Source organism: Manis javanica, chromosome 6 (genome assembly GCF_040802235.1).
Source record: "Manis javanica isolate MJ-LG chromosome 6, MJ_LKY, whole genome shotgun sequence".
NCBI lineage: Eukaryota > Metazoa > Chordata > Mammalia > Pholidota > Manidae > Manis > Manis javanica.
The window spans coordinates 13,243,147-13,259,401 of record NC_133161.1 but is presented as its reverse complement, the minus strand read 5'-3'; the positions used below and the strand labels follow the sequence as shown (position 1 = coordinate 13,259,401).

At 40.9% G+C, this 16,255-nt stretch overlaps 1 protein-coding gene across 2 annotated transcripts in view; it reads right to left on the bottom strand.

Annotated features, from left to right (window-relative positions):
* The window catches only part of KDM7A (lysine demethylase 7A), an 81,595-nt gene extending 72,320 nt beyond the window's left edge, over positions 1-9,275 (bottom strand). For both annotated transcript variants that reach the window (XM_036994536.2, XM_036994537.2), the window contains exon 1: positions 8,950-9,275. In XM_036994536.2, coding sequence (XP_036850431.1) covers positions 8,950-9,143 — 194 coding nt within the window. In that variant the 5' untranslated portion in view covers positions 9,144-9,275. The remainder of the gene's footprint in view (positions 1-8,949) is intronic.
* Between the last annotated feature and the right edge of the window lie 6,980 nt (positions 9,276-16,255).

Here is a 16,255-nt window from a genome sequence, read left to right as displayed (position 1 = left end):
GACAAAAGGCACTAGAAACAAATACTATAACCTAGCTAACAAATTTGTTTATTACAAGGGTGTGGGCTAGCAATTTTAGAACTATTGTATGAATACACTAGGAGTGACCAAATGAATACATTGTAGATAAGAAGAGCTGGGTTTCTCACTGTTGGACAAAAAAGTTACAAGTAAGGAAATGTGGAAAGGCTAAAATGAACCCTCTGGTGTTGGATTAGAATCAAAGGTATCTTTATGAAACATATGGCTTTTACTATCTATAGAACAGAAACAAGTACAGATGTGTGTGTATGTGCGTGATTAGTGTATTTCCTAACTCTGTCCACTGAGAAGGCCTAGAAGCAATGATCCTATCTAGGGCCAGATCATGGTTTCTAAAAACCATTCTCCACTACAAAGAACCAGGGTTCACACAACACACACCAAAATCACACAAGTTACCATTAATTCCCATTACAATTAATGAGGAAAGTATAGTAATAATAGACAAGAAAACAATCACTACAGTACTAAAAAGTAACTTCCAGAAAGAACCAGTCTGAATTCTTGTGAATTCAGTATGAATCAGAATGGTAGCTGCTGCAAGATCAGCACTGGGCAACTGTTCAAAAGCTGTGCAAATTGTGGACCTTAAATTGCTCAAACCAACCAAAGCTTGCTTTATAACCAATTTCCTCTATACCTCTTCTATTCTTATTCTTGAGGCCCCACTTCAAATCTTCAAATATAAAGGCATTCTTCTCATGGGATGATCAGTAAACTTAATTTCATCCCTAAGAACACAGGATATGAGAGCATACTAAGCAGAAATCTGCCCCAAATGATGGTTTAAAAAATAGCTCAATGGAGAACTTTCTGTCAGTGACTCCAAGCAACCTGAGCAAAGACTCCAATATCACAACATATTTTGTTCAAACAGCAAAACTGAGTGCATATGTTTAAAACTCTAAGTGAAACACATGAAGAGAATACTCATATATTCTCCTACTATAAACTATCATATCAAAAAAAGATACTGAGAAGTTTAATGAATAGGCTTTTTGTTCTCTTACATGGAGATCCATGTTCACCAAGTAAGCTGATAAAACTAAAAGATTTCATCACTAAGAGGAAATTTATATTTAAAAATTTTTTTAAATAATTCTCATCCCTACTTTAAAAAAATCAAGATACATTTCAATAAGAAATCCATTATAACAAGGAAGAAACAGAGTTAAATTATAAAACTTTTCAAATAAATATTTTATAAATACCGTTCCCAAGGCAGTTATGATAATTTTTGACATATTTATGCTAAAAACAATAATTTTTATAAAGAACAAAACCAATAGCCAAGTGTTTACAGATCTATTTCTCTGGAACCCTGCTGCATCTGTTCCATCTATGTGCCCCAGGACAGAGACAGACAAGGAGGAAGAGACCCAGTACCACCTATGGATTGAGAGAATGAGCTCTGGAAGCAGCCAGCCTGAGTTCAAGATCTTGCTCTATAATTTTTGAGCTTTGTGAGCCTGGGAAAGTTACTGACCCCTCTAACTCTCAGATCCCTCATCCATAAAATAGGGACAATAATAACATGTATCCAGTAAGGTGACTATGAGAATTAGATGAGCTAGTTAATGCACCTAACACAATTAAAACAATACCTAGTACTATGTATAAAGCATTCAATAAGTGTTTAAGTGAGTTGCTGGGACTCCAGAGTGACTACATGAGAAACTCCTACCCAATAGCATTATTATGGTGAAATTGTTCTATTTTCATAAACTAAACTCTTCATTCATTCAAGCTTCAGGAATAAAAATTAACACATGACATTTGTAAACTACGAAAACTGACTCAAACTTTTAAAATCATCTCTTACCTGGGTTATTACAATAGCCTTCTTATTGGTCAGCCTGTCACCTATACCTCCCTCAGTCTATTCTCCATGAAGCAGCCAAGTGAACCTTTTAAGGGTTAAGTCAAATCGTTTACTCCTTCACTCAAAATATACCATTTGCTCTGAGTAAAATCCCATTCTTGTGTTCAAATGTCTCCTTAAGGCTTTCCATAACTACACTTAAAGTAGTCTTACTATACCCTCAGCCCTCTCTCTTCCCCTACTCCATTTTTCTTTTCTTTTGTCATATGTGTTTATTTATCTATCTTTCCCTACTAGAAAATAAGTTACAAGAGAGAAAGGACTTAGTTTTGTTCATTGCTATATTCCTAGCACCAAGAACAGCACCAGACATACTCCAAACTCTGGGCCAAAGCCAACATCCCACTTAATGATGAAACACAAGAGACAATCCCACTAAAGTCTGGAACAAGAAAAAAATAAAATACATTATAAAATGCTATGCACCAATTACAAGATTGGTAAGTTATTATTTTTTAAACTTTTAAATGATTGAAGTACACTTTAAATGTTAAAATTTTTTTAAAGTTTACTACCTCAGTGCACATACAGCTCCGTGAATTTTTACATCTGTATATGCTCAGGTAACCATTAACCGAGAGCAGACAGAGAACATTTCCTGAACCTCAGAAACTCCCTTGTCCTCTTCTCAGTCAATACCCGCCCCCAGAAGTAAGCACCAGTCTGCCTTCTTTCACCCAGTTATGCCTGTACTTGAACTTCATATAAGTAGAATCAAATACTATACACCTTTGTGTCTGCCTTCTTTCATTCAACTTTCTGTCTTTGAGATTCACCCATGTTGTTGCATTCATCAGCTGTGGATTCTTTTTTTTTTTAATTGCTGAATAGCATTCCATCTTATGAATATTCTACAATTTATCCAATCTATTGTTGATGACATGTAGGTTGTTTTAATTCAGGGGTAATATGAATGAATAGTGCTGCCATGAACAATCTTGGGTATGTCTTTGGTGGAAATATTAATATATCTGCAGATTGTCAAAGTTTTTGTTTGGTTGATTTTGGGGGAGAGAGTTCATAATGCCTTAGATTGGTGAGGATGTAGGGAACTAGAAGTAGACACTACTGGTCAGAGTATAAAAAATAATTTTTCTGGAGAACAATCTGGCAATAGGCACAAGAAGCCTAAAACAAACCCTGTGCCCCATACCATAATTCTACTTGCTATTGAGTACTTACAGTAATTACTAAGTGCCAGATCTTCTTCTAAGTGTTTTACATGTATAAACTCATTTAATTTATTCTAGAGAAATAGAGATGCTCACAATGTTGTTTAAAAGGATGTCAACCATCATTAGAAAATACAAGAAAAAGTAGTAAACAAGGTGAAACACTAACAAGTGGAGAACGATTATATAAAGTGTATTGTATTTCTATGAAATAAGACACTATCCAGCCACTGAAAATGTTTTCAAAGGACATTAAAGATAATAGGAAAACTATTTATTAATGAAAGAAGTTAGGTATCAGTGGAATGCATAATGAATTCTAGCTTTTTAAAAAATATATATATACCTTAAATGTTAAAATAGTGGTAATCTCTAGAAGACCTGGGTACTTTCATATTCTTCATACTTTTCTGTAATTCCCTTTTTTCCATTATATTATTTTCATTAATCAAAAAGAATATGATTCTAAAAGGTTAATTAACAAAGGTGTTTACATTCTAGTGAGGAGACAAAAGACATTATAATACAATTTAATTAGGGCAATGATGCAGTTTTGCATAGGATTATATTAAATACATCTAGCCTAGAGATTAGGGGGTGAGACATTATCAGGAAAGATCTCCATTGTCTTACTTCCACCAAGGACTCAAGAGAGGGTGAACTCCATCTTTAGGTTGGAAGGAATCTTCCCAGGAAAATCCTGTTAACTCCTGAATTCAATACCTAAAGGGTATCAATTGTACATTGTACCCTGGGAGCATTCCTCCCCTCTACTTACAGAATAGGCTTAGGCAGACTGAGGAATGGGATTCCTCAACACCAAGGATGCAGTAGTTCAGCCGTCTCAAACCTGGAGAAAGTTCCATCAGCCCTGCTGCTGATGGAAGCATCAAGGAAGGGCCTTCCTTTTTGTCAGGATAAATTAGGGCAAAATCTTTTCAGATTTCCAAATGTCAGAAACTGCAGGCAGAGTAAATCCTTTATACCAAAATGCATGGATACCCTGAGTTTAAAAAATTATTCTACTTGAGAAGGATAAAAGCACAAATATGAGCTTAGTGGATACTCAGGAAATTGGCTACCTCACATGAAGCCTGCCCAACTCAAGAATGAATAAAATCTGTCATGCTAACTCACCAGTGCAAGTTCAAGAGAAAATGAAAAGGTGGTTTTTAAATGGGAAACTTCTAAAAATGTAAGAAGCTGCATAAACTTGAAACCATTGTCTGGCATTCAATTCACTACTCTAAACAATGAAATTCTCCTCCGACTTTTAAGTTTACGAGGTATACCATGAAGAAAACTTCTTGTAACCATGTTGAGCTGTCATAGAAAGAAGCTAGAATTTATAAGCATTACTATTTCTCAAGGATCCCTTCACAGGGCAACCAGTATCAGCATTCAGGATCACCTTCAAGGTAAAGCCAACAGGCCAGTGGGACATATTTTCATCAAGTCACAACACTTACCAGAAACAAGCAACAAGCCTCTTAAATTACATTTACACCAAAGTAGCAAGACAAATGTAATCTAAATATCAAAACAGCAGTTCGCTAAAGTGCTCCAACTACTGCCAATAGCCCAGGCATGTGGGTGAGCAATCTTCAAAGCTCTTCCTGCCCCCAGTCAAGCCTTCAGATGATGCACCCTCAGCCAAGACCCTGACAGACTCCAGGTGAGAGACCTTGAGCCAGAACCGCCCAACGAGGCCACCTCCACAAGCCAGACCATCAGACACTTTGTAATACAATAATAGTTTGTTGTTTTAAGCTCCAAAATTTTGAGGTAATCTGACCTGCAGCAAAAGGTAAGTAATATACCCTTCTAAACTGAGTTAGTGCCTTTATTTCAATAATGATAGTGATTTAAATTTGGCATGAATGTGTGTTCTTTTCACTTTTTATTGCAGGCTATGAAAATCCTGATACATAAATAGTACTTATTTTTTAATAGTGGGCTTTTGGATTTAATACTTCAGACAAGGTTCTAAGGAAAATAGATGGCTAGCCTGGCGATGATAATGAGAGTTTCACTAGACACTCAGTGACTGTCTTTGGAAGTGTATTGGAAATGGTCTTCAGTGTGCATGATTCTAAGATGAGATAGCTCATGTTGAAATCAAGTGCCAAAAATTGTGAACTTTTGGGCTTTTTAAGATACTTAAGGAATTAGTTGCAAACGCTTAGAGCAAAATGAAAACTTTATTGGTTAAAGAAAAAAGATTCTGAGTTTTTGTATTATCAAGGAAGATATTTATGTGTACCATAAAAATATAAGTCTATAAGGATTTAAAATAGAGATCATATCAAGACACTTGTGCAGCAAAACCATCTGGATAATTTTCAGCTTTTAAAATTTAGTTCAAAAACAGAAAAAAAAATGCCAACATGTTATGACTTCTTTATTCTTTTTCAGTATTATTTGGTGGTTTTTTTTTCAGAACTGTTAGCACTTATATTTATTTTTTACCTCATATATAAAATAAAATAATCACCATCACAATTTACAAAGCCAACTAATTTCATTTCAGAGCTACAGTGAAAATGCTGCATTTTGCTTCTTACATACAGGGACAAAATGTTTTGCTCTTTATTAAAGTTCAAATTTATATCAAAGCAGTGTTGCTATTTTGTGAAAGAGAAAAAAACACTGACCTTGGAATTTAAGCTCTAGCACTGCCTTTCCTGACTGCTCTTCCACATATCAGCAAAGTGGCCTTGGACATGTCACTTAAACTTTATGAGTCCTGGTTTCTTTCTCTATAAAAGAGGGATAATAACTTGCCTTTCCTAACTACCAGATTATTGGGGAGGTCAAAAGATACAATGGATATTAAAGCTCTATCGAAGTTAAAGTAGTACTGTTACTGTAATTATTTTTATGACTTTTTTCTTTGTGTTTACATTTTTTAATAAAAAACATGTGTTTTAAAGTAGCTGCTATGTCACTATAGATTATAATAAAGCTATTAATGAGGACAGAAGAAAATTTTTATTTGAAGAAATAAAATTATCAAAAAATTAACCAGATAAGGCATCTTTTCTAATTTAATTTTTTAAACTTTTCCCTGCCCCTTCTTTTCAGTTTCTCTTTATTTTGTTTTGCTTTCACATGGGACTTGATATAAAGAACTAAATTCCAACTTTCAGCTTGCATTTTTCTAACTTTATTCCCTATTGAAGATGACCCATTCAAGAAACCCATTCCCCAGTCATGAAAATGTACTGTGCATTCTTTTCCATAGTGGAAACACTTTATGTATAGTCATCAAAAATTGTAAATTAACAACACATTTGAAACCTAAAAAAAAAAGTCTTTCTACTCTTCTTTCTCGACAGCTGGTCCACCCCCTGGAAACCAAAGGAAAGCTGAATATGATTAAAGCTATACCTTTGTACTTTAGGGGCCAATTCTCACATAAGTAAATGATATTTATTTAATACTATATAAGAAACACTTCGCAATGTTCAAAAAATCACTAATTTCATGGTACAGTAAACATTAGCGTAAATAATGACCACAGGAAAAAATACAGACCCCAAATTATCAATACTTCATTAAGAGTTTAACTTCCTAATAAGATACTACTTTCGCATGGCAGGGCATTATCACTAAATTTTTAATTTTTGACATCTGTACCACATTAAATTCTCAAGGACTGCTGGTCCAAAAAACCCTGGGTTCAAAAAACATTTGAGTCACTCCCACAGATATGAAGTCACACAAATTTATGCAGAACATACTTGTTTTGACCTTGCTCTCGCTACTTCACACATACCCTCTTCATTTTCCCTTCGACTGCTGCTTTCAAATTTACACTTAAATGTATTACAAAATTCTTCACCAACTACCTGCAGCTTTTCACAGTTATAGTGTTACATCACCTAAATCAGGATAAATAAAATTTTCGTCTAAAATTTATTAACCCATCAAATCTCTACAATGCACACAGAGCAATTTTCTTGTGCAGCTAAAATAGTTCTTTGAAAAAAGTAAGTATTTACAAAATCACCAGCGATTCTGGTTTTATTCTATATGTAACCTACATTTTTGGATAATCTACTGTGGTTGCCTAGGGTATGTTATAGGAACAGAGGCTGTAGAAACAGAATGTGCAAGATTGACTATGTTCCAACTTCAGGTTTAAAGATAATCAAAATACAGAAAAACATCGGTTTGGGGTAATTAAAAAAGAACTTTGGATAATATACTCTTAATTACAGGTGACAAGGTTGCAGTAATATTCCCCAAGCACAGACGAGACTGTTAAAAGATTACCCGATATACTACGGACGCTGTCCTTTTGCAGCGATAATTTGTTGGGTTTTTCTCTGTTGTTGCTATTAGAATTGTGCAATCTGAAAATTAAAACTAACTGAACTTGAAAATTAAGTAAAACTACCTACCTAGCACTGAACACGGAAAACAACGCTGTAATTTAAATGGTTTTCTCTCCCAGGGCCAGTAGAGGGAGACTAAGACATCTGGCCTGGTCGCGTAGCGTTTCAGTAAAATTGGGGAGGGGGAGCGGAGGCTGTATTTAAATGCCCTGCTGTCAATCAAAGGACACTTCCTACAATCACAGTCACCATATCTGCTATTCCCCGTGAGCGTAGTGTCGTCAAGATACAACACCAAACGGTACTCGGGAAACCTGCTTCACCTAAAGGTGACCGCAGGCTTTGCCACAACACCCAAATAAGGACTTTGGGAGCCCAACCCCAACTAGTTTCTTTGTTTAAATGCCTGCGAATCCCTCCCACGCCGGAGTCAAGAGGCTGTGGCGCCGCCCTTTATTAGCCTCACACTTTGATTACAAAACACACGAGTCGGCGGCGGAGGCGGCCCCAGCTCTCGCAAACGTCAAACCCGAAACGCAGGCGCCGGCGGAGACACAGGGCGACGCTCGCCACCCCCGCATCCGACCCCAACTGCCCGCCGGCCGGCGAAAGTTCGCCCGCACCAGGCCCCCGGGCGGAGCCCCAGGCCGCCCGGGTGTCGCCGGCCCCCCAGGCGACGCGAAATCTCACTCCGTAAAGTTTGAGCGGCGACGCGGGGGGTTGGCTGTCCCCTCGGGCCCCGCAGCCCACTCCATCCGCTCCGCCCCCGCCAGGACAGGGTGTGCCAGGTGGTGGGCGAGGGGCACGACCCGGGCCGACCCGGAGCCCCGGCCGGGGCCCCCGGCCCCAAACTTCCGACTGGCATCCTCCAAGTCCCCGAGAATGCCTCATCTGTTGCTGTTTACTCCGCGAGCCCCGCCGGGCTGACGCTGCCGACGCCCCCGTACCAGCGGCCGGCGGCCGAGGAAGTTTGATAAAGACCGGGGAAGGGGGCGCGACGGGACCGCGGCGCGGGGGGAAGAGAGCGATTTCTGGGGATACCGGGCAGGGCGAGCCGGTCGCTGCCCGGAAGGAAGGCGCGGCGGCCGGCCGGGCAGAGCGGCCGGCCGGGCGGCGACTCGGGCCGGGAGCCCCGGGCGGGCGGGGCGGCGGCTGGGCTGCGGGCGCGGCGAGGGGCAGCGGGCCCGGCCGGTGCTCCGCCCGTCGCCTCCGCCGGCGCCTGCCCCGGTCGCGGCCCCTCGCCCCGGTCTCCCCCTGCCAACTTCTCGGCCGACCCCCTTTGTTCCCGTTTGTTGTGGCGACTCTTCGCCCGGCCGGGCGATCCCACCAGCTCCCCTCTGCCCGCCCGGCACCCCGGGACCCCGCTGCCCGGGTCGGGGTCTCGGCGCCGCAGCCCCGCGGCTCTCGGCTCGGCGCGGCGGCCGGGCGGAGGGGAGCGCGGACGGACGGCGCGGCGGCGGCGGCTGGCCGGTGGCCGGCGCGGCGGCGGCGGGGCTGGAGGGGGTTTATTTACCTGCCGTGGAACCAGTCCTTGCAGATATCGCACTCAATCATGAAGCGGTTCACGTCGTACGGCTGCCGGCACACACAGTACACCGGAGGGGGTGGCGGGGGCGCCGAGGCCCGGCCCGGGGCCGCCACCGACACGGCTGCCGCGGCGGCTCCAGCTGCTGCTCCCGCGGCCACCGCCGCCGCCGCTCCGGCCATCTTTAAAAAACACACACACACGCTCGCTCGCTGCTCCGCTCGCCGACTGGAGCGAGCGCAGTCGCCAGCCAGCGCCGCCTCCTGCAGTAGCAGGAGCAGCAACCGCCGCGACGGCGGCGGCGGCGGCGGCGGCGCCCCAGTGCGCGCGCGCGAGGCCGCAGCCGGGGCCGGCGGGGCGGGGGGAGGAGCGGGGGGGGGGGGCGGTGGCGGCGCGCGCACGATGCGCGAGGCCCCGGCCGGCTCCTTCCGGCGCTCCGAGCGGGGCCTTGTGTCTCGCGCACGTCGTCCCGCCGCCGGCGCGCGTGCTCTGCTCTCCTCGCGTCGGCCGAGCGTCGGGACCGGCTCAAGGGGAGGCGGCGGGGAGGCGGAGGGAGGCAGAGGCTGCCTGAGGACACGCGCGGCGGAGCAGGGAGCGCGGCCTCAGGAGACAGCGGGCGCGTGCGAAGAGCCGGCTTGGGCTTTTCTCAGCCAAAGCTGCGGCCCGGGAAGTTCCTGCGCGGTGAGAGGCGCCACACTCTGCGTCTGTGCTCCGAGGGTAACCGAGGAAGTTGAGGCCCGCCAGGGCCACATCCCCGCGAGGGGAGAGTCCTAAATCAATTAACAACCGCCCCGCGACTTCCCTGGGTCCGAGTCGAGAGGTAACGGCACGGCGAGCCGGTCCTGCCCTGCTGAGGTGCAGAGTGTGCTGGGCAGCCGTTCTAGCTCCCAAACGTCCCGCCCGAATGCCCACCGACCAGCTAGGAAATTACAGTGTTGGGAAAGCCACTGTTAGGTGAGGGCGGTTGTTCCCAAGAGGACTTCATTACCGTCTCTAAGCGCAGAGGGATCAGCCTTGAAATGTGGTTGGTGGAGAAATGACTAGAAAAAAACCCGGCGTGTTTATGAATAACATGACGGAGATGCGAATGCTTTGAGACTTAAGTTTGGAAGGCAGGGACAAAATTCTAAATGACGGTGACACCTCGGTAGAGACATACTACAAAAGCCGGATAATACGGTACTTGGCACATAATAAGCCATTCATAAATATTTTTCAATGATGAGATTGATAAGATAAAAACAGTTAAATTTTGAATAGAAAAAAGTCGACGATGCAATGTATACTAACTGGAAAGGATGGTAAGGATCATTGAATCAGGTATCTAGCTAAATCTCGCAGGCATTTCTATCGTTGGGAAAATCCCTGTAGCTCCCCTCCCACCCAGCCCCAGGCAAAGAACCGCTCATCTATTCTAACCTCATTTTTGTGATTAAGGAAAGCAAGTGGCTTGCCTAAACTCACAGATCTGAGCTGGAGCTCAAGTTTAAGTTTCTTGATTCTGCATCTAGTTTTTTTCTCCCGCACTATCGCTTGGCACCTACTTTGCAGGAAAAGAAACAATTGGGAATAAGTTGAAAACCACGTGAATGGGTTTGAAACATACTTCTACTGGAGAAAAAAGTAAAGTTATTATAATTTTGTTATATGTTTACAGGCATCATGGATTGGTGAAGGGGAAAGGGCCCTACATTCAGACACTGCTTTGTAAAGGCTGTGCAACCCTGGGCAAGTCACTCCATTTCTCGTGAAGATCTGTTGAAAGAAAAATTATGGATATTAATACCTTCACTAACTACCTCCCAGGGGTTTTATAAAAAGCAAAGAGATAATATATTTTTATAGTACATTGCAGGAGATGTGTGGTGTTGGTGGGGGGTGGAGGGGCAGCCAGAGCATCCTAATGGAGTAGGGGTGAGGAGGGTACCCACACAGGGAAGCAACCTGGTAAGGGGTGTTCTCACCATGCTGGAGGGGCCTTGGGATGTCAGCATAGGTAAGGTGAGGGCAATTCAGCAAAGTAGGGTACAGCAGTAGTGATGGGAGATTGGTTACATACAGGAGGATTGATCCAATAAGTAAATATATTAAGGAAAATGGCAGATTTCTCACTGTTGAGGAAGAAAGATGCAAATATGGAAAGAAGACTAGAATGAACCTTTTGGTAGTAGACTGGTAATGGAGGTACCAATCTTATTTGTAGAAATAGATACAGGTATACAAACAAGTACATACATTCTCTGTGCACTGAGAGGGTCTGGGAGTAGTGACATAATACAATGAGTACATCTAGACCAGATCTTGGTTTCTAAATACAATTCTTCCCTTCATTTTAATTCTTGGTAAAATGGCTGATTCCAGGCCTGGAGAAGTACTGGATGAGCCTGGAGCTTCTAGCTGTGCCAGAAAATAGGGACATGCTCAAAGAATAATGGGGCATGTCAAAAGGACACAGGCCAACTTGGGTTCCAGTGGCCAAATCTGGGACAAATCACCCACAGAATTCTTATTACAAAGGGAATTAGAGTGACTTTACAGTGAAGTCTGGAAGATACCATCTTAAGTGATCAGTGCCGTCAGTAATGGGACAAATGGAAACCACGCATCATTTGATAGGATTCAATGAGAAGAATATTAACTAATTTCTATTCATTTGAGTCTATTTGGAAATGCAGCTAGTTATATAAGTACATCAAGAAATCAAGAATAAAAACACTACGAGCAATGCAAATTTGTAAAGAAAGGCTAAAGAAATTGTAAACACAAATATTTGACCTTGAGAAGAAAGGGATGAAGACTGGAACTCTAAATAATGCCAAAATTTTAGTGACAAGCTCCACACATAATTAAGAATGTGTGCTTAGACTTCATAATCTGTTATCTCTATGACAGCTTGCTAGCTTGCTATTGGGTTTTAGTTTTTTCATTTTAATGGGGATGATAAGAATATCTACCTTACAGGGTTGGGTACATTAAATGAGATAAAATGCTGCTACCATAATCCATAAATCTGATAGCTATGATTATGAATTACTACTGTACTCATTTATTAATAGTTATAGGACTGAAGAGCACCTAGAGAGTTAGGAGAAAAAAGTAGGAGAGCATTGTCCCAAAACAAAGGAGGAGAGAATATCAGAAAAAATTTCAAAGAAAGACACCCAGCTCAATGCCAGTTTTGGTTGGCAATGACTGTGGGGCTACCTCTTTTTCTCCTTTGCAGGTACTGTGGTCCCTGCAGTAGATCTTTCTTAATTTTCATATCAGATTTAAGCTGCTCTTTTGATTGTTTTTAACACTCCACTTGTCCCCAAACTCTCATTTCTCTGAAAACAAATATTTGTTCCAGCCTAACAACTCTGCTTCCTACTATTACCAGTACTCGTCTGTCTCCATGACCATATCTGCTATTCTCTTTCTTATTATTCCCTTTCCTTCCTTTTTCTTCAAAACACTGTTCAAAACCCACTTTCCCAGTCTCTGACTGTACCATGTTCCTTTATATACATACAATTTAATTTGCATTTACTTGTATGTTATAGAGGTTTTCAGTCAGTGCCTATACTTTCTTTTTCCTAGGAGATATTTACTTCTAACAAATTCAGAAACTGAAGGAGCCTGTTTTCAAAAGACTACACCTACTTGCTGGAAAAATGTGAATAGGAAAAATTTTCCACAAAAGAAAGGAAAGCTACTTCTATTTAGCAGTAACTCTGGATGTTTCTTTGGCAATGAAGGTGATAGACCATTTGTCCTATCCAATGCAACCCAGGGATCTTGAAAGAAATTACATACCCTAAGTGGTTTTCTTTATTGCCCTGCCAGGGTGCATTAAATTCCCAAGTATAGAGTCATCCATTAAAGGTAAGGAGTAGGCAGGGTCCTCTACCCTCAGAAGGTTCCTGAGCAAATTCTGATATGCCAAATTTGAGTGGCATCCCTTTGATACCTATAACTAAGAAACATTCTGGGGACAGTACAATGTACTAGTCTTTCACCTTTTCTGTATTTTTGTGATTTTTTTTTCACAAGTTTAAAAATACAGACTTTTTCAGTCTATTCAGAAGTTAGATAAATGGTATTTATGTAATTGGTGATTTCCAATTCTGAATATCTCCACAGTTTATTTTCCTGTTATAATACCTTCTAGAATTATAACTGTCTTCCAGAGATCACAGTGCTATGGGACCATCATTTTGTTAAAATGTACAACCAAATGGATTACAAAACAGGTAAAATTTGGTCCTTCTAAGTAGGAATAGGGAAGGGCACTTCTTTAGACTATACACATGTCCAGTAAGTTTCCTAAGTGCTCCTAGCGCTGTGCCCCCATCCCTCTATCCACTGTCTAATGAGATGTGTTACTCATGGGTGTGTGCTGCACATGTGAACAACTTGGAAGCAGAAAAAAGCTGATAACCATGTGTCAGACTGTGTTATTATAAAAAGCTCCCCCTGTGCTCTAGTCTAACCATGAGAAAAACCTCAGATAAATTCCAATAGAGGGCATTCTACAAAGTACCTGACCAGCACTCCCCACAAAACTCTCAAGGTCATGAAAAATAAGGAAAGCCTGAGAGAGCCAAGAAAACCCTAAGGAAACATGGCAAGTGTAATGTGGTACTCTAGGTGGGGTCCTGGAAAAGGAAAAGGATCTTAAGTTAAAACTAAGGACTCTGAATAAACCATAGGCTTTAGTTAATCCTGATATCAAGATTGGTTCATAATTGTAACAAGTGTATCAAACAATGTAGGATGTTAATAAGGGAAACGGTACTGTACATGTATATGGGAACTCTGTACTATCCTCCCAGTTTTTCTGTGAATTTAAAACTGTTCTAAAAAATAAAGTCTATTTAAAATTAAACAAGAGTTTTATCTTTCAGGGCCTAGAGCTAGAGCTAATCCATAACGTAAGTGCTTTGAATTCATATATTACTTTGGTCTATCAAAACACTCTTGTGTATGGTATCTACAAAGTCTCTATGTTTCAAATACCAACCCAGTTACTAAAAAATAGTTATGCAGGACACTAGTTCATGGTTTCCCATTCTGAGCTTTGTGATACTTCAGTGCAGTCTGAGAAGATATATCTGGTGAGGTAAGCAACATATTATTAATAGTGACTAAGTCTGGAAAATTATGCATGTCTGTGTGTATGTGTACCTGTTGTTAGCCTGGGCATGGCTAAATTGGAAATTAACTTATTCATCCATCTAATCATTCATCATTTATTGAGTGTCTACTTCATACATTTGGTAGTTGCTATGAATACAGACATAAAAAAGACACATTCCCTGTCCTCAATGGGCTCTCACCATAAAAGACATAAACAACTAAACATAAAATTGTAATACAATATGCTAAGTGTTGTGGTGGAGAAAAACAAAGAACTGTGGCAGCATATAGGAGGGACCCCAGACGGGTTTCTTCAGGGAATGTGTAGTTCTAAAGGATCTCTAAAGTATCAATAACCACAAATATTTATTAAGGACTCAAGGCAGTATGTTTAGCCATACTGCAAGTACAAAGAAAATTTTGATAAATACTATTATAGAAAATAATGGACAAAGTCTTAGATTTTGTTTCCATTCTTCAGCAGTGATTCATCCTCATTTCTGATTGATAGCAATCAGCAATCTAATGATCAATAAACATATTTTCAAAGCACAGAAACTTTCAAACTGAACCCACGTGACATGTAATTCTTTTGTGACCTGAGAATTGCAGTATTAAGTATATAGGTAATAAATTCAGGTATTGTTTGCTGTCTTTAAATTCCTCATATATGATGTATAGTCCTTTTTGCCCGGAATAACTTAACTTACAACCTGTTAAATCCTGTAGATTTAATTGAACTGTGAGTCCTGTCTCTTAATTGTATTGCCTCAGAGATTTATTCCTCTATAGGTCCTAATTAGAAATTAACATTAAAGCCAAAATGAGTTTGAAGTTTTAGTTTTGTTTTCTATGGCACAAAAGCTGTAAAATACCACTGAATATCTAAATAGCATAAGAGATAGAACTTAGATTTCTCAGTTGACTTTTGCTTGAGTACTTAAAAATAGTAACTCATATATAGTCAGCCTTAATATTCAGGGCCAGTTATGGGAAAGAAGTTTGAATTCATATATTACTTTGGTCTATCAAAACACTCTTGTGTATGGTATCTACAAAGTCTCTATGTTTCAAATACCAACCCAGTTACTAAAAAATAGTTATGCAGGACACTAGTTCATGGTTTCCCATTCTGACAAAAATTAATGGACAGACATACTGTGCTCAGCAACTGGAAGAATTAACACTGTTAAGATGCCCATACTACTCAAAACAGTTCACAGATTCAATGCAATCCCTATTGGTAAGAATAGCTTTCAAGATACTTTTAACAAATATACTAAAAAGAATTACCGTAGCATCTGTAATGATAAAAATAGGTTGGGTTAAGATTTTTACCAGGGTCTGTTTCATGTAAGGCTGGATGCCATGGAGAAAATCAAAGAAATGTACAAATGGTTTCTGCTTTTAAGAAATTTACAGTTTATAAGAGCAAAAATAGTGAGCAAAGGGTTGATCATGAGGCTCACAGGGAAAGCCAAGGTTTTTTGAGGACTTGGAGAGACATTCAATCAAGAACGAGCACAGAATTGCAGCACAGACTTGTATAAAAGGTGGGAGGAAGTTTAAAGCCTAGGATGAGCTGGGCCTTGCCAAAATAAGTTAAGGACAACTAAAATGACTCTTTAATTTATATTTAGAGTGAGAAAAAGAACAAGGAAGGTGGAGGCATGATGCTTGGGGCAGATGGTATAATACCAGCAGATGATAAAGCAAAATTGCTCACCATCTATTTAGTTTTCATCTCTCTAATCAGAAGACATCTTTGAGATAGAAAATACTTTCTGCCAAAAAAGATGGCATGTGGGACTAAGTATTGATTTGACCCACTTACTTGTAGCAGGGAGAGTAAAGGTTCTCTATTTGAAACAGAACTTACCTTCTTGGGTGGGCCTCAGGGAAGTATCAAAGTACGGGAAAGGCAGAGACAGGTGGTGCTGGAGAGACCCAGGTGCAGATGCATGAAGGGTCAGTTTATCTAAAGGAAACAGTAAAACCAGGTGACAATGCAAAGAAAGCTGTTAGCAAATAAGATACCTAGAAAGAAAGTTAACCAAGAAGATAACAGTCCTATGCTCTGAAAACTATAAGACATAGATGAAAGAAATTGAAGATGACAAAAATTAATGGACAGACATACTGTGCTCAGCAACTGGAAGAATTAACACTGTTAAGA